This window comes from Mytilus galloprovincialis, chromosome 2 (genome assembly GCF_965363235.1).
Source record: "Mytilus galloprovincialis chromosome 2, xbMytGall1.hap1.1, whole genome shotgun sequence".
Taxonomy (NCBI): domain Eukaryota; kingdom Metazoa; phylum Mollusca; class Bivalvia; order Mytilida; family Mytilidae; genus Mytilus; species Mytilus galloprovincialis.
This window is the reverse complement of record NC_134839.1, coordinates 34,430,400-34,450,667: the sequence shown is the minus strand read 5'-3', so window position 1 is coordinate 34,450,667 and position 20,268 is coordinate 34,430,400. Positions and strand designations below refer to the sequence as shown.

The 20,268-nt window shown below is 31.6% G+C and overlaps 1 protein-coding gene across 1 annotated transcript; it reads left to right on the top strand.

The window, feature by feature from the left end:
• Window positions 1-832: 832 nt before the first annotated feature.
• Window positions 833-6,104, top strand: LOC143063441 (pantetheinase-like). The gene is made up of 2 exons (XM_076235596.1): window positions 833-1,095; window positions 4,675-6,104. Exons 1-2 carry the CDS (start codon window positions 895-897, stop codon window positions 6,040-6,042), a joined length of 1,569 nt encoding a protein of 522 aa, XP_076091711.1. The 5' UTR covers window positions 833-894; the 3' UTR covers window positions 6,043-6,104.
• Window positions 6,105-20,268: the final 14,164 nt, after the last annotated feature.

Genomic DNA, 20,268 nt, shown 5'->3' with positions numbered 1-20,268 from the left:
ATTGATCAATTGATCATTAATGTAAAAACAAGTTATGCCACTTGAAAATTTAAATCATAATGGAAATCACATTGCATTTGCTGTGAAGCCTTCAGTCTTCCTCAGATAGTTATTAAAAAGTTTTAAAGAAAAGAAAGTGTTTTATTAGTAATTGCCCTTGTACCATAGATAGATAGAATACATGCATCGCGGGAACATTTGAACTCTGTTCCTTTTCGTACTTAGTTAAAAAAAAAAGACTTCTTTAAAAGAGTACATGAGTACTCATTCTATAAATATCATACATTTAACAAGATAGAACAAATGACACATATTTCTGAGAATGATTTTGTTTGTGAGATGCGCAGTCTATTACTTAACGTTAAAATTTTCCCTTGATACATAAATACATATCCACACGATAGCTTTCAAAAATAAGTGCAACTAGAGAAGAAATCAAAACGAAAGTCGGTACGAAAAAAATATAACCGACCCTTTGACAAGTTTGACACAAAATTAAAAATGTCACATAAAAGAGGGACGCAAGATACCAAAGGGACAGTCAAACTCATAAATCTAAAACAAACTGACAACGCCATGGCTAAAAATGAAAAGGACAAACAAACAACAGCACACACGACACAACATAGAAAACTAAAGAATAAACAACATGAACCCCACGAATAAGTAAGTATACTGCGACCCTTTTTTCAGTAAACAAATTATATACAGTGACGATTGTAATGCATTCACCTTATCATAATCATATACCATTTTGTGAAGGAGTCATCAGCCAATAAAAAGACTTATTGTAAGTAGAAATTTAAGAACACATAGTAAACTTCCAAAACTCATAAACTGATGTATCGCTTGTCTGACTGAGTCAATCTTTTGTTTTTTTATTGACACGTTTTGATGGGGTGTATTTGCATTTACTTATTTGTGTTTGTTTTTTATCTTGTCGATGCTAAAAAATCAACCTTTAAAGCGGCAGTTTATGAACATGCGGTTATTATTCCTACCGATAAGGGACCGGCTAACAGGTCAACTGCATTAAAACATATGATGAAAAATATTGAAATTTACAAGGAACAAGCTACAAAAGCAGGCAAACAGGTATGTCATACATATTATTGAAAAATATTTGTTAAAAAAGTTGTAAAAGTAAACCAATGTGCTTAGTCTGTAGTTTTCTATTTGTGTCGTATGTACTATTATTTGTCAGTTTATTTTCTATCTATGATTTGAAACGTCCCTTTCGTATCTTTCGCCCTTTTTTTCAAAGTACAGCCTTCAACAGGGATCCTTGGCTCACACCGAAAAGCAAGCCATAAAGGGCATCTAAAATAACTAGTGTAAAACATTCAAACAGAAAAACCAACGGTCTAATCTATATAAAATATTAGAAATGAGAAACACTTATGAAGCACATAAACAAACGACTGAACATCATGATCAGGTTATTCATTCCAAGATTGTTGGAATCCCAGTTCATTTTCTGTATTGCAGATAAGCCGCATGTTCACTTTGTGGTCGATTAAAGTATCATGTAAAAGCAATTTCAAATAAACTTGTATATTAAGACACCAGAGGTCAGATTTTGTGTGTTTTAAACGTTTAAAATATATATTGTAACACAGTGTGATGTGTAACAGCAATCAATTACCGATATATTATTTTAGTTAACATTTAAAAAAATATATTATATATTATCAATTGTTGAATATTAGAACGTCCTTAACATATCCAAGTGCGAAATTTTAAATCGTAAAAGTAATATTTTGATAAAACATTTATTAATGACGACAACAATAAATACAATTGTTTACGAATAATTAATTTTATAATTACATGTACAGAATTAAATAAATGATTTCAAATGTAACTATCATAATTATAGTATTGCACTTTAAATTGAAAAGAGAATTGAATTTGAAGTGTCATTGTATAGTGAAACAAGGAAGTTCAAAGTTTAAAATCATGTACACCTCCTTTATACATGTTCATTTTCAAGTTAAATAATGAATAAAAAGCAAAATCCAAATAAGTAGGTATAAAGAAGGGATGGTCTTAAGACAACTAATTAGGTGTCCTAAAGTTAAGACCAAAATGCGATATACCTTAATCTAAGAGAGCATCGAGAACACGATTTAGGACAAAGACTTGTCCTAATATGGTCTTAGTACACGTCCTAATCCTAAGATAGATTCGAGAATACCACCCCTGGTATCAAGATGAGTTTATTTACTAACATTTATGCAAGAACCTATTCAATTTATTTAACATTAAATCACAAAAATACCGAACTCCCAAGAAAAATTCAAAAAGGAAAGTCCCTATGTTCAAATAACACATTAAAAAGCTCAAACACATCAGAACGAACTATAAAAATCAGTTGGAAAAGGCTTAACTCATCGGATGGATACAAATAAAAATACATCTAAATTGTTTGATTTCTGTGTGCATGTACAAAAAAGCCGCTGCTAAGGTAGATCGTGTGCCATCTAAGATTTGTATCATATGTAAAGCTTATGTGTATTATAAGGCATATTTACGATTACAAATTCACCTTATTTCTTTGGTGATTTCTTTTTTTCTTTTTTAAGAAGATTCAGAAGAATTTCCATTGATAAAGGAATTTGTTGTGAATTAATCTATTTTATTTGTTAGCAAGGAAACGAGTCCCGTTCCCCCAATTAATTTCGTTCGTATTATGTTATGGAGATGTCTGCATCGACTCGTCGTACATTGCAAATTTGGTAGCCGGCAATAACTTGAATAAAAGTGTTTGAATCTCAATGCAATTGACACAAAGTTTTATATCACAATAAGAAGGCTGGTATTGATTTCAGGGTTATTGTTGTAGCTATTACTAAAGGCAAAAAAGGGGACTATATTGTCTGTTTCACAGATACTAACTCGAGTATCAGTGTATGGACGTCTATACATTATAAAAAATAGGTTCCAAACCACAAAATGAAATATAAAAAAGAAGATGTGGTATTATTGCCAATGAGACAACTATCCACAAAAGACCAAAATGACACAGACATTAACAACATAAGTAATCGAACGGCCTTCAACAATGAGCAAAGTCCATACCGCATAGGGAGCTATAAAAGGCCCCGATAAGACAATGTAAAACAATTCAAACGAGAAAACTAACGGCCTTATTTATGCAAAAAAATGAACGAAAAACAAATATGTTACACATAAACAAACGACAACCACTAAATTACAGATTGATTTTGGGAGTTGTCGTCGCTGTTTATAAGTAATGGACCAAATAGTTAACTTTTACTTATTTGAAAAGCTCAGCAAGCCTCGTGCTTAAATATAAAAATTTACTTGAACCGTCTCGAGTGGAGAAATATCATAACACACTTGTTGCAGCGGTTGAATTTATATATAACCAACATTTTGTGAGAAAAAAAAATATTTGTTAAAAAAATTAATGGTTTACTCGTTTTTACTAAATTTTCCTAAAAACCAAAATAAGTGCTATTTTTGGACTTCATGAATAGCACGCAAGTACGGATATTATCAACAAAAAGACATATTTTCTAACTAGTTCTTGTATTAGCATTGATTTGTTTTGATATTAGTCAATACATTTGATTTGAAATTGTTTATATAGCTAGATATAAGGGTTATTTTAAATTAAGGCCTTATCGAACATTTATCGTTACAGTTGCCAGTCTCCATTACTCTTTTTATTGGAAATAAAAAAAAAAAATCAATTGTTCCCTTGGTAGATATTTTTAAATTTACAGATTCTAGCAATTAACATCTATTCCATTCGTCACAATTATTCTCATCTTTGCTAGTTAAAAGTTACGATCCACTTCCCTCCTCTCCACCGTTGGCAGATTAAGCCAACATTTGTGATAACAATGTTGTGCCATCTATCGGTAAATTTAAGTCACAGCCATTCCGAATACATTTTTTCTGACCAATGGTAGCACATTAACTCTTCATTTTGGAGGTAAAAACACGATGGCGGCTAGATTCTACACACTTGGTAAAGCAGGAAACGAAAATATGAGTTGACATTCATGCATTTATGCAAGAAACATACACAGAAACTTCTATTAATTGATCAAACATATTCAAATTGCCACTAAATGTAGTCGTATGCTTAGGGATTTAAAGACTTGTTGCACAATAAGCAAGTGACAATTGTTTATATACACTTTCTACACTGACACTTGGTCATGTTATAGGCGCGTTTTGATTGGATGCAGCGAGTTTCGACTGCAACCAATGACAATTGTTACCTTGTGTTTCCGAAATTCTATCTCAATCCGCCAAGGGTGGAGAAGAGGGACGTGGATCGTAACCTTTAGCTAACGAAGATGAATTATGCTTGGTTATGTACTTAATAGCAATTACAGCCTGGATATAATCATTATAATTTCATGTTTTATATATTGATAATATATATTATAATCATGACAAGAAATCCTCGTTAACAAATCCGGTGGACCTCCTACGGCACCCATTAGTAGTTAAAGATTTGATTTCATTCAACAAATTAATTAGTGAACAGCATGTACGTGTAGCTAATATCACAGCCATATGCCAAATGGTCAATATTAATCATCCATGTAATTTGCTCTATGGGATGGTTGCAAAATTTCAACGGAGGCAATTTTATGATTACATTACGTATTTTTTTTTTATCTATGATTTTAGAACGTGGAAATCATGGTTTTTCCTGAATATGGAATTTATGGTACTATGAAAATATCACGAGAAGGTATAGCATCATATCTAGAGTATATTCCTGATCCAGAAGAAAACTGGAATGCATGTCAACATCCAGACAAGTATGAAGACACAGATATACAAAGACATATAAGTTGTCTTGCAAAAGACACGTCAATGTATCTTGTGGTTAACTTCGGTGATCGCCAGCCATGTGATATTGGAGAGGATCCGAACTGTCCCAAAGACGGACACTATCAATTTAATACCAACGTTGTTTATAACCCTAAGGGTGATCTGATTGCAAAATACCATAAAATACAATTATACAACGAGAAACATTTTGACATACCCCCAGTAACAAAACTGGTGACATTTGAAACACCATTTGGTAAATTTGCTGTCTTTACCTGTTTTGATATTCTTTTCAAAACACCTGCAATCGATGTATTGAAGTTAGATGGTGTTGGGAATGTTGTGTTCCCTACAGCTTGGATGGATGCTCTCCCTTTACTTGCTGGCATTCAGTTTCATTCTGCGTTTGCGGCCGGCGCGAAGGTTAATCTTCTAGCGGCAAACATAAACCTGCCAAAGTACAGATTTCATGGAAGTGGAATATATTCCCCAACAGGCTACAAAGCTTTCCACTACAGCGAATCCCACGGAGGAAAGCTTTTAATTGATGATTTACCTGTTGTAAAGACAAACGCATTTACGACCAAATTTCAAAGACCAGATATTAAAATAGAAAGGTCATCGGCAAGTCCCGGACAGTTCAAATCTGAAGTTCGACATGATCCATTTATGTTTGTTCCTATACAGAACAATAAGGGAAATGTGAGTGTGTGTGATGGGAAATTGTGCTGCTTTCTGTCTTATGAACGAGTTGGTAGTGATTCAGAATATTTTGCATTTGGTGCATTCGATGGTCTTCACAAGTCGAGAGTACAACCATACTACTTGAAAGTGTGCACACTTTTAAAATGTAAAACAGCAAATAGAACTAGCTGTGGAGATCAAAATGTAAAAGAATCACTGACCAATTTCACGAGTATCAAATTAAAGGGGACGTTTGAAACTCGGTATGTATTTCCTGAAGTTCTTTTGGCAGATAATGGTCTACTAAAACTTTCTTCTGGAGACTTTTGGACATACGCAGATGGAACTTTAGAATCGAAAAATGGTTTTGAACACCCTGTCTTATCCGTTTCATTGCTTTCAAGAGACTACGAAAGAGATAATGGTGACGTAATAGACGAAAGAGATCAAGGAAATAAAACAAATGATGGAAACTGTATCTATTCAAATCTCTTTCTTATAACAGTTGTTGCTATCGCTACATTTTGTATTGAGTAAAAGCCAGCTAAGAAAAATGCATAGAAGCATGTCACGTCAAACATAGATCCCTTTTCTTTTAATGTTTTTTGTTGTTTTATTTTTGATGATTTTTAAACGCCCGTTTACGAAACGTATTATGATATACTGTTGTCTGTCTGTCTGTCCGTTGTCAACATGTTGGACATTACCTAAAAAACGTTTGAACCAATTTGCATTAAACTTTGGTGATTTGTTTGTTTCTATTGACGTGAGCTACATTTCGTTTTTTATAAATTTTAGATTTTACGTTTCAGAGTTAAGGGATTTTATTCATTAAAAATGGGGATCGCCAGTTTTCGAACAATTACTCAAGAATGCTTTCACCAACAGACAAGAAGTTTTGTGGTAAATTGTTTATATCTATTGATAACATCGTAATGTGTCCTTTGTGTCTTAAAATTTTAGTTGTCAAACTTACAACTTCTACTTCGGTCTAAGTTATTCCATTTTAAAGTTATTTGAAATAAACTATCAGGAGGGTAACTGGAAATCACTGCACCGTGTTGAAATTTATCCTTTATCACTAAAGGTTAAATCACTTAATCACTGGCGATATATGCAATTGTCATATTATCAGCAAGAAACTTTATGATTTAAGTTTTAGTTTTTAATAAACAATGTTTTTATCTACAAATTTGTACTTAGTTTTCCCAGTATGTTGAAATATCTGGACACTCTAACGATCATCTAAAAATGGACACAAACTTAATTAACCACTTTGGAAAAAGTTGAAACATCCGCTTGATTTTTGAATCATACCGTACACGTGGGAAGCAATATGAAAGGTCATGAATTGATTTCAAGTGGTATTTTCGTTTTGAAAATTTAAAGTATTCCAAGAACTATATTACAAATGTTAGTATATTTCGATGTAAAATGTTCTCGGTACTCTACAAAATATGATAATGTGTCTTATTTATTAATCATTTTACAAAGAATGATAACGTGTTTTATTTAGAGTTTGTTTTAAATACCAGATAAACTATTTATTACATCAGCCACCTAGTGTGTCGTTCCGATTTTCTTTCCGCCAGTTTTCTGACTCAAATTACATACGCTTTTCTCCTCAACCACTACCAAACTTTCAAAATACGACACCCGATACAATGTTATTTGAACAACAATAATAATAATGTTAATAATCTTTATCTAAAGAGTGTACTAACCAAATTAGTTTTCATCCATCTTACTTGGGTCCTAATAAAGTAAGTACACAATGATATATTACATATAAATAAACAATAAAACAAACAAACAGTAAACATGGCATATAAACATTAGGTTAATATTTTTCATAGTGTTCATGTTTATTTAAAATATAACTCTGTGCTAATTGATTTAGATTTAAATAGACATAAAGATGTTGATGTTTTATGTTCGTTGGTAAGCTATTCAATAGAAGTTTAAAACTCTCAAAAACGCATATCAATTCATCATTTCGAATAAATGTTCGGAGTTGTGTCCCTTTGACTAATGATTTATTTTCGTTTGTCTACTGGTACTAGTGTTGACATTGTATAAATCAACAACAGTACTATTATATAAGAGTTTTAGTTATTTAATTTGTTTTCTAAAACGCATTGAAACTTCTTTTTTGGGGGGTATGTTTGATGAAATGTCACAGATACTGAAAACTGCATACAAAGCGCTTTTACTATTGAAAAATAGCTGGTTTCGATTTAAAATCGAAAACCTAAACCGACACTTCGCAATGGCCTCCTTACTTCATAATTATTTATGCATAATGCCGTAAAGCGTGTAAATAAGCAGGAAAGACTTGTATGTCAAATAATATTGTTTTCATAGACGAAATGTTGTTTTTCTAATTAGCACCAACATAATGATTCTGCAGAAAACCACCATACAGTTATTTTACGAAAAGTTTGCTTTAATCTGTGACGTTCCTGATTAGGTTGTTTTTCTCGGAAGAAGCTGTGTGTGTGTGTATTTTGCGGATGTTTCTATAGTTAATTATATTTCGTGTTTGTAGATCTATTGATCCTGCACCAAAACCTAATATTGTTTACATAATCATCTTATGATCTTTCTTTCAATTTTCAATTTTATTTGTCCATAACGCAGGCCCTTTTTTCTCGTCTGTCATTTTGAGGCTTTTTATAGCTTGTTATGCGGTGTAGGTTTTACGCATTTATGAAAGATGTAGGGTGGCATGCAGTTGTTAACTAGTACTGGTACATCATTTGGTCTTTGAAGAAGAGTTGTCCCATTGGCATTTTACCTCATCTTCTGAATTTTTTTTTATAAAAATATGGTTTTGACCTGTACAGTTGTTTAAGTTAATTTCGCTGTTATTTTTGTTCCTTAGAATGGTGAGTTAATGTTCAGCAGTTAGGAAGATAGTCATCGTGACATAAATTTTGTAAAGGTGTAATAATTTTAATCATTTTTGCTAGTGTTAAACCATTCAAACGGCAAAACCAACGTTCTAATCTATATAAAAAACGAGAAACTCTTATGAACCACATCAACAAACGACAAGTACTGAACATCAGATTCCTGATGCGAGCAAATGCAGCGGGTTTAAACGTTTTGATAGGTACAAACCTTCATTCTATCTGGCACAATAGTATAACATCACCGGATAGAAATACACACTATAACATGTATAAGATATCAATTGAAATGGCGTAGATCAATCAAAAGACATAACACAAGTGAACATATACTGAACGAATAAATTTGATCTATTACACAATGTAAATACAAAGTCAAAAAAATAAGGGGTAAGATGTTAACTAATTTAAAAAAAACAACAACTATAACCTTGAACAAAATGCCGCCAAATAGAGTTTTGTACACAGGTAAATGAATATAATTTGACTTAAGGTATACAGTACAAATTGAGAATAGAATGGAAATATTTTTTTACAAAATAGTGCGAGAACAGAAGTTTAAATTCATAGTCATATTAAACACTTGATATATATCAAAAATAGAGACACGAGATATAACACCAAATTAGAAAACATCAAATAGCAAAAAAGCATAACAAAATGTATTATATGTCATATTAACAAGAAACTACGATTTTAGAGTACTCACAATTAATGAAAGCCAAAAACAATTGATAATAAAACATCATGCATCAGAGACTAAAATCAACCAAAACACATTCCAGCGATTGAGTTCTGTAACGTTATGGACAGTCAAAGGAGACATGTCTTTAAGTTTGTTATAAAAGAAAGGCTAAAGATACCAGAAGGACAGGCAAACTCATAGATTGAAAATAAACTGACAACGCCATGGTCAAAAAGTAAAAAGACAAGCAGACAAATAATAGTACACGAGACATAAGATAGAAAACTAAAGACTTCGCAACACAAAAAGATTTCCTCGCAGTAAGTACAATGTTATTGTCAAATTAAGGGGGTAGGTCTTGGTAACACCAAAATTTTCCTTCGTTTAATTTTTCTTATATTTACATCATTGAAAAGGCAGGGGTCCATGCTTCATCTGTTAAAGTATTAAGGAAATTGACCGTTTCATTTTATGTTTAGGGTATACTGAATATGACCATTTCTGGGGTACCCTAAAAAACGGTCGAAAACACTTGTAGGTAAAAATCATTGAGTGTTTATGAACATGTTGTCATTAGAAATACCCTAACTGTTAAATTGCATAAAAGAAACATATCTTAAAGTAAATCTGAAATAAAGGCAACAGTAGTATACCGCAGTTCAAAAGTCGTAACTCCATGGACAAAAAAAAAATCGGGGTAACCAACTAAAACTGAGGGAAACGCATTAAATATAAGAGGAGAACAACGACACAACATTAAAATGTAACACACACAGAAACGGACTAAGCATTAGACAAAATCCTATGAGAATAACAAATATAACATCAAAACCAAATACATGAATTTGGGATAGATAAGTACCGTGACACGTCTTATAGTAATGTGAATTCACACTCAAATATAAGAGAAAACAAACGACACAACGGAAACACAACATTAAAATGTAACACACACAGAAACGAACTGTAATATAACAATGGCCATATTCCTGACTTGGTACAGAACATTTTTAAAGACAAAAATGGTGGGTTGAACCTGGTTTTGTGGCATGCCAAACCTCCCTCTTTTATAGCCATGTGAAATATAACATTAAAATGACAACACAACATTATAGGACTACCATATAAATAAATAGAAGAACACAATTGACAAAGAAACACACGAATAATAGCTAACAAAAGGTAACAAGTTTAAAATTTTAATACGCCAAAAGTGCATTTTGTCCACACAAGACTTACTAGTAACGCCCAGATACAAATGTTTGAAAGCCGAAACAAGTACAAATTTGAACAGCATCGAGGACCAAAAGTTCAAAAAAGTTGTGCCAAAAACGGCCACGGTTTTCTGTTAGGTACCAGAACATCCCTAATATTTAGAATAATTTATACTTTTGCAAACAGTAAATTTTATAAAATGACTATACAAAAGATATACATGATCAAACTGAAGTATTAACTAATTACAGGAAACAACCGAAATACATTACATAACCCGACAAAATGCAACACAAAAAATAGACACATCAGAATAAGTCAAAACCTCAACACCAAGTGACCTCATATTTGAAATTGTAAAAAATGACAAAAAAAATGACGTCACACTTGAATTTGTAAAACAGATCATCAAAGAATGAAAAATGACGTCACATTTGAATGAATAAGATAGAATTAGGATTATTTAATACTAAATACTGATATAACATTTAATAACAATGCACATGTCAATACTTATTAATAGCAAACTATAAAGGTAGCAATTAACTATAGTATATAGCTAAGTCCGGTTTGTTTTGAATCTAACTTCAAACGTAAAACATCGTACAGATTACGTTGAACAAAATTAAATCTAATATATGAAGGCGGTGATTAGTTTTCTTTACCATAAAAATCAATATAATAGAAAAGACGTCAACACATTTGACAAAATCCGATGAGAATTACAAATATAACATTAAACATTTAAACTAAATACATGAATTTGGGATAGATAAGTACCGTAACACGTCTTATAGTAATTCGAATTTACACTCAGCAAAACAGTCACAATCGGGAATAAGTCACGTTTGGTAATTAAAAAATTAGACGACGAAATAATAAACCACAATCTACGATGTAGTGAAAATGTCCTTAGCTAGTTTGGTCAAAGACACATCGTACGGATCCACAAATTCGTGATGGTGTCCATAAAATTTACGGAGTGTCAATTTTGATCTGTCCTCCTCATATTTTTGTTGGAGCAGTTTCTGCGTAAGGAGCACACTCCTGTATATGAAGTCCGTATAGTGTGAACAAGCACGAGAATAACGTATCAATTGTGATATGTAAACACCATACGAAGGGGCAGAGGGTATGTTAATTTTACTGCTGAGAAATGGGAATCATCATAGTAATACAAATTGACTGAACGTAAAACAAACTGTTTTTGATAATTGATACGGCAAAAGTCTGGCCAGCCCAAGTAACACATTTTTTTTTCAAATTTAGCCCCCCAAAAAAATTATCGTTAAATTCCTGCAAAAAATTGTTTTAACATTTATTGGTTATTAATCTTTTAAATCACAAAATATTATCAAATTTGACTCTTTGAAATTTTCAAAATCTTTGAGTTTCAACAAGTTGGCTAACAAGGCACACGAAAAAAATAGAATTTTTGGACAAAATTCATTTTTCCCTTACAAAAACCTCATACAGACTGTTTTTGCATTCTTTTAATGTGTAAAACGTGAAGGAGTACTGTCCCGACAATAATTGTATTAATTATATAAGGAAAAAACATTAATATTCAGTATGGGATCAGTTGACATAATTTTTTATCACAACTATTTATTTGTTTCTCTCCCCAAACTACAAAATGCCCCTGTCAACAATAGCAAACGCTTTCAGAAAATCATTGTTTTGACAGTCTGTCACTATCTAAGTACTATTTTTGTGTTAATGAAGATGAGTTATTAGCATAAGCTTGTACTAGGATTGATGTTCAGGTCATATCTTCTAGAATATAGCCTTTTATATTGGAAAAAAAAACAAACACAAACAGTAAGTACAAACTCTGTATCAATGACTTAGCACTAAAACCATATTTCTTCATTATTTAAACAAACTTTACTAAAATTGTCCGTTTATAAATTTTGAAATTATTATGAAACTAAGGTTTCAACTCCCTCAGGCAAAGTTGGCTTTAGATGAATTTGGCTATTTATTTTAGGTGTTTTTAACATATAGCTCTTCAACGATTTTCGGTACTTATACATCTTCGGATTTCAAATGTTTGGCTTTGAGCGTTCCTGATGAAGGTAAATCCAGAAAAGCGCTTCGGACGCAATAAATTATTAAACGTGTTGTTTTATATTTTTACTGCATATGTTCAAATCGAATTTCCCAAAATTTAAAAGGATTTTTTACTAAATGATGCCACAAGGTCCTTTAGTCAGTAAAGTTGCTCCACTGAACTCATCAGACTCAGTTTATTGCCATTGCTGGTGTTTTTTTAAGCATTTCATGCATGAATGGAAATATTCTACCTTTTAATTCACATCATTAATAAAAATATGTTCTTTAGTTTAATGTTTGGTGGTGTCAAACATGTGCAGCTTACTGGATCTGTCTGCATCATTCTCATAGATAAATGTAAACAACATAAATGCTTGATCACTGTTCAATTTACTGCTATGTTAGAACGCACTAATGACTTTCAATGCTTGTGTAAGAGTTGTCTCCCATATACCAGGTCTACCCCCTTAAGAATATGGAATATCGTTTGAAGAAGTTTTTACAGGTTAACCCATATTTACTAATCATATCTTTGTTATCTTTGAAAGAATTTAATAAAAAGTTTTAAGCGATTCATGGTAACGAAATTCCTGAATTAATAATTTACCAGTGATAGACGAAAGAGAGGAAAGAAATGGTGGAAACTGTAAATAAATGCATAAACAGTCTGTCACCGCAAACACACATCCCTTTTGATTTAGTGTTTTTTGTTCGTTTTAAGATTTTTTTGTAAGTTTTTTTATTGGGTTTTTTTTTGGGGGGGAGGGGGTCACTAAGATTTATTTACTTCTATGATATATATACAACTATAACCAGTAAAAGATGAAAATTAATTTGTGAAGATATTCATTTGCACTCTTCTTTTAATTCTAAGCTTTATAATGTTTTTTATTAGAAGATAAAATTCATATATTTGGGTAGTAAATTAATAGATCAAAGGGTAAAAGGTATCCGTTCACCTATTACAGCAACATCAATTTACTGGGACACACTAATAGAAACAACTTGTCCGAGTTAACAATTGAAAAACAGTTATTGTAGAGCCCATGTGTTTGTAAGGTCCGCTCTCCATTGTCATTGAAGTCAATGGTATCACAGGCTCCTTCTGAACCTTTTTTGATATAGTGAATAAACCTTTTAATGTGTGTCTTCTTATTGTAAAACGGTCTCAAATAACATGTAAATCTGTACAGCTTTCAATTTCTACAACGTTAAGGTGAAAAATCATTAAAAAAAAGAAGAAGCATAATGAAGTTGTTAAATTTGATGTATGCCTTTTTGTGCTCCTATGTAACATATAACAAAAGAGAATAACACAATGTTGACTGTTGTACCCCTATTTAAAAACATCCATAATATGTCTGTTGGTTTTTTTCGCACATTGTTGTCATTGTGGTGGAATTTATGCCACTGTCATACAAGTGAGAGGTTAAGGTAGCTTGAAAACCAGGTTTTTCTACATATGAAAATGTCTGATAGATCCGTGTTTTACTTGGTCGGATACTAATGATTAATAACTATATTTTAGTAACTATTTTCTATTCTCAAAACTACATATGTACAGTTATGCTACAAATCTACAACTCTCAGTCTATTGCTACACGTGCTGATCTTATCTTTCTTCATGCATTTTCATAACATAACAGTACCAAGTTAGGAATTTTACAGTTGTTACCCATTTTTTGGTGTGTTTTAGACTTTGATTTCGCATTTTCCATTTTTAATTTTCCTCGGAGTTCGACATTTTCTAATTGACTTTTAATTTGATTATAAGCCAACTAAACCAAAAAAATCGGTTGTTCAAAGCAAATCACTAAATTCATTTAACTGTTCATTCTGATGTGCAAACGATTTGTTTCAAACATAACATGATTGATTGGAATGTGAAAACAAGTTTCGCATATGGAAATGTGTCACCTTTGTTAATTTCTAAAATAAAAAAAACACTGCACTACGGCATAAATTGTGAATATTGAGTTATATATTAATTTACAAAAATTACCATCTGAATGTGTCCTTTAGCAAGCTATAAAACTAGGTTTGATCCGCCAAGAAAATGCCTGTACTAAGTAAGAAATATGACAGTTGTCGATCATTCGTTTGATGTGTTGGAGCTTTTTATTTTGCCATTTGATTAAGGACTTTCTTTTTGAAATTTTCCTCGGAGTATTTTTGTGATTTAACTTCTGTCTCAAGAATATTTTGTCCAACTTTCTACTCTGGTCTTAGTTATTCCATTTAAAAGCTATTTGAAATAAACTATCAGGAGGACAACTTGAACTCATTGTGCCGTCTTGAAATTTATCCTTTACCAGAAAAAGTAAAATCACTAATTTGAATTGGCGATATACTTAACTATTTAATGTCATCAGCAAGACACTTTATGATATTTAGTTTTAGTTCTTAATAAAGTGATACTTAAATTTAATCCAAAGTTTCTTTACAAACAAGTACGTAGATTTCTCAATGGTTTTAATATCTGGAATCTTTAACAATCATCTTGAAATGGATGAAAACTTAAGTAACCACTTTGTAAAGCAATTAAAAAGTTCTTGAATAGATTTAAAGTTGTATTTTCGATTTGGAATTGAAGTATTTTAATATATGTATGGCATATCTAAGTATATTTCAATATGAAGTTTCCTAAGTATTTTCAAAGTATGATAACGTGTCTTATTTAGAGGTTTTTTTAAGTATTAATTCACATTTTATCACATCAAGCACTTGGCTCGTCGTCCATCTTTCTTTGGGCCTGAGAATAAAAAAAATCATAATTTGATAATTTCCTTTTTCTGAAACAATCGTATAAGCACATGGACAAAACAAAAGTCCCTTAACCGTAACCAAATTGTCAAATTACGACACTTGATACAATGTTGCGTAGTGTGATTGAAGCAACAATAACTTTCCTCCAACATTTTTTAATGAGACCAAAACACCATTAATGATTAGGGGTCCTCTTACGGACTGACAACTTGATTTTTACCTGTAATTCAGCTGTTCTTAACAACAATAGTGTTAAAAAAGGGTATATTTTGTAAAGATATGTATTAAAGCATTAACAATTTTACAATAATTGGTTTTGATTATTAAGATTTTAAAGTCGATATAATCTAGCACAGTTATTTAAATGTTTGTATTACTTTGTTTTCTTATTTGTTTCACTCTATTTTCCATATCAATGTCTTATTGATTATACTGTTGCGATCTTGCATAAACATAAATATTTTATCTTACCAGAGCTATTATGAATAAAATTGAGAATGGAAATGGAGATGTGTCAAAGAGACAACAACCCGACCATAGAGCAGACAACAGCAGAAGGTCACCAACACGTCTTCCATGCAGCGAGAAAATCCCGAACCCGGAGGCGTCCTTCAGCTGGCCCTTTAGCAAATGTATATACTAGTTCAGTGATAATGAACGCCATACTAAACTCCAAATTTTACACAAGAAACTAAAATTAAAAATAATACAAGACTAACAAAGGCCAGAGGCTCCTGACTTGGGACAGGCGCAACAATGCGGAGGGGTTAAACATGTTTATGAGATCTCAACCCTCCCCTTTTACCTCTGTCCAATGCAGAAAAGTAAACGCATAACAATACGCACATTAAAATTCAGTTCAAGAGAAATATTTTGTATGATGATATATTTGTATTGATGATGAATAAATATGTTTAACTAAGAGAAGTCAGAGTCTGATGTCAGAAGATGTAACACTCTATAGTTATAACAGCTAGATGTAACCAATTTGTAGTTTTCCTTTTTAGTGTAAAACGTGGACAGTAGTACAACTAATTCTTCCATCTGCTTTGACAGCATACCAAGACACAACGACTACTATATCAAGTAATAGAATAAATTCCTGAATTAGGGCACAGTCAGTGAACATTACGATGTTTCATGTTATTTTGAATAAAACATCATTTTAAAAAACACATTAGATTATTCCTAATTAAATTATGAAACTTTCAATATGATTTGAAATGTACTTGCTTATTCAAGCAGTTTTTGTGAACTTGTTTATTTTGTAATTCAAGTACGGATAAAAGTAATTACGTAAAAGAGAGGCGAAGGATACCTGGTCCATAGTTACAGTGTCTGATTGTATACGACAAAACAATATATGGAAAAAACAGTTATTGTAAAGAAAAAAGGTTTGTTAATATTCTAAATAAACTCATCATAGATACCAGGATTAAATTTTGTATTTACGCCAGACGCGCGTTTCGTCTAAAAAAGACTCATCAGTGACGCTCGAATCCTTAATAGTTTTTTTTAAGCCAAATAAGGCACGATGTTGAGCAATAAAGACCAAAATTTCTTAAACTTTTGCTAAATACAGCTAAGGTAACTATTCCTGAGGTAGAAAAGCCTTAGTTTTTTTTAAATTCAAATGTTTTGTAAACAGTTAATTTCACATTTATGACCATATCAATAATAACTCCGGGGCTTGTGATATCCTTGATGAATTCAAACTCCACCAGCAGTGGTTGTAAATAAACTCATCATAGAAACCAGGATTAAATTTTGTATTTACGCCAGACGCGCGTTTCGTCTACAAAAGACTCAAAACTATATCCAGTGTTACATTTTTTAGCATATATCTTAGAGATAACAGGTAAATATCAAGATGCAAGTCCTTATGAGGACCCCTTAATGTTGTTATTGTTATCAAATGTTATAGAAACGTGTCGAAACCAACCCAAATAGTTTCACATTTTTTAATTGGGTACCTTATAAAGTTAGTACACAAAGATAAAGATCGTACAAATAAAAGTATTATACATCGTGCATATACATAAGATAATTTTAACTCATACTGTTCACGGTAATTAATAATCTATCTGTTTGTGAAGCCTTTTGATCTGAATAAACATAAATGTATTGATGTTTTTATGTTTGTTGATAAGCTATATCATAGAAGTTTACAACTCTATGCAAAATATTTCATCTTTATATTTGAATAAAGGCAATTTATATCATCATTTCGCAAAATTGTTCAGAGTTGAGTCCCTTTGACTCTGAATGATTAATTTTCGTTTGTCTACTGGTACAAGTGTGGACACAGAGGAGTGTGGATAGTTATATTATAACATTCATTTTTTTATTTCATAATATAATTTATTAGGTGTCATCAGGATAGTATTACGATTATTGTGTCTCTTGATATTAATCAACAACAGCACACGTATATGAGAGTTGTGTTTCAGATATTGAATTTATTTTTTAAAAGTGTTGAGAAATTTTTTGATTTGTTCAATCACAAAATAAAAAAATTGAATGTAACTGTTAGTAATTTATTTTATTTTATTTTCGTTTAATGCAAACTATGTTTAACAACTAACTTGAGCAACAAGACGGGTCAAACCTGTGGAGCAAGATCTGCTTACCCTTTTAGAGCACCTTTAATCACCCCCAGTTTTCGGTGGGGTTCGTGTTGCTTAGTATTTATTTTTCCATGTTGTGTCATGTGTACTATTGGTTGTCTGTTTGTCTTTTTCTTTTGTAGCCATGGCGTTATCAGTTTATTTTCGATTTATGAGATTGAATTTTCTCCCTGTATCTTTCGCCCCTCTATTGTAAAGAGTTACTTAAAAATAAATTTTGTGTAGATAGTCACATTAGTTGTCTACATTTGGCGATATGGTTATCAAGAGTAAATGCCAATGAAAATAATGTGAGAAACATTACCTGTAAAAAGTAAAATCACAAAAATACTGAACTTAGAGGAAGATCAATTGGGAAAGTCCATAATCACATGGCAAAATCAAATAACAAAACGCATCAAAAACGAATTGACAAAAACTGTCATATTCCAGACTTGGTACAGGCATTATCAAATGTAGAAAATGGTGGATTAAACCTGGTTCTATAGCGCTAACCCTCTTACTTTGATGACAGTCTCATCAAATTCCGTCAGAAAATTTTATACATCACATAAATTTGTCGTTCAATGTGCGTACAAACAATTTTAAAATTTTCATGGGAATGTTAGCATACAGGGTTAAAAAATCAAAAGTATGTAAGAAAAATTTAAGAAATAGACCGAGATTTAAACTAGTCCAAAAGTTATATATAGAATTTATAAGAATCCAAAAATAGTTAATACCACTACGCGATTGAATGATTTTGACGTTTGTGGTTCAACGTATATTGTAATTCATAATAGAAATATATCATAATGACATATAATAGAACAATATCATACTGACGGGATCTTTAAAGTACAGAGTCACGTTATAAGAACAAAAGAAATACAAAAAGTCGCAAATACAAAACAAACCACAAAAAAATGAAAGCCAATACAAACACATTGACGAGATGTATAAGTACCGAGCCACGTGAAACGGATATCACATAAAACCATTCAACAGTAAAAGTAATATTAATGATAGAACAAAGACAAATGAAAGAACTATAAAACACGTTGTTAAGATGATAAACAACATCAGTACGAAGAATCTATACATCAAGACCATCGTGTATTATTTGAGAAGTTGATACGGAATATTTATCAACAAGGTCTTGGTACCTTCCGATGAACTTTTTTAGAAAAAGAACGACACGCTCTTTGACATACCCCTGTTTCATCAACTTAAAACACTTATTAATCAAGTTAGTAGTTGTTTTTAAAATTTCCTTCAAAGAAGAAGGGGTATATGCTTGATTCAAATTTTTTTTAGTTTGACATTTGTAACAATGATTTTTGCATACAAAAAATAAGACTTGTCTGCCAAGATAACAATTAAAATCACAAAACTACTGAACGTAGAGGAAAATCAATTCGGAAAGTCCATAATCACATGGCAAAATCAAATAACAAAACGCGCATCAAAAACGAATGGACAAGAACTGTCATATTCCTGACTTGGTACAGGCCTTTTCAAATGTAGAAAATGGTGGATTAAACCTGGTTTTATAGCGCTAACCCTCTTACTTTGATGACAGTCTCATCAAATTCCGTTATATTTACATTGATGCGTTAACTAGACACAATACATAATGCATCTTAACCACAGGTGTACATACGTCATAGATTTTACTGTTCTTCTGAAATCTTGACAACTCAACTTTGAATCCTTTGATTTATTCAGATAACATGATTATTGTCAGTTTATCAAATCGTAATTTTATTAAGCTGTATTTGTGTACTGTCCTAAATTAGTTGTTAGTCTGTAGTTTACATTTCAAAATGTACTATTATATTATTTTTTAAAGTATTTCTCTGTCTTGGGTGTTCTAGCATTTATTTGTACTGTATTCCCGTCATGTAATGTTGTAATTTTAGCGGTATATTTAACATTACCATAAAGCTTGGAGGTTTGGCTTGACATCATAACCAGGTTCAACTCACCATTTTGTTCTTCAAGCTAGGGATATGACATTTGTTCCCTTATAGTTCTGTTGTTTCGTTGTTTTCCTCTTATAGTGTATGTGTTTCCCTCGGTTTTAGTTTGTAACCCGGATTTGTTTTCTCTCAATCGATTTATGATTTTTCAGTAATAATATGAGCAGTATGACTATATTTTTATAAGGATGATGATCAAAGCAATCGAGAAGTTTAAATTTTTAAATTCTTAAGGATAAAGAAAGACAAAGGTTTTGTACCGCTATCCGAAAGTCAAAAACCAATTGAGATAAAACAAATCCGGGTTACAAACTAAAACCGAAGGCATTCTAATATGTTCCACAACTTTTGAGTTTCGGTAGTACTTATACGCTCATATGAATGACACTTTTGAATGCAACAACATTTAATATGGTGAAGGAATATGATATGACAGTTGTTATTTTTAAAGTAATCGGGTATCATTTCCGCGCAAATTTTGGAACTTATTTGAAATATTGATTGCATGTAACCTCATATTAGCGGATTCAACATTAATAAAA

Bases quoted from the DNA above. Each gene is read 5' to 3' on its own strand.
- LOC143063441 (XM_076235596.1), top strand. From the start codon at position 895: ATGGGGTGTATTTGCATTTACTTATTTGTGTTTGTTTTTTATCTTGTC. The intron at 1,096-4,674 runs GTATGTCATACA...CTATGATTTTAG, and splicing joins CTACAAAAGCAGGCAAACAG to AACGTGGAAATCATGGTTTT.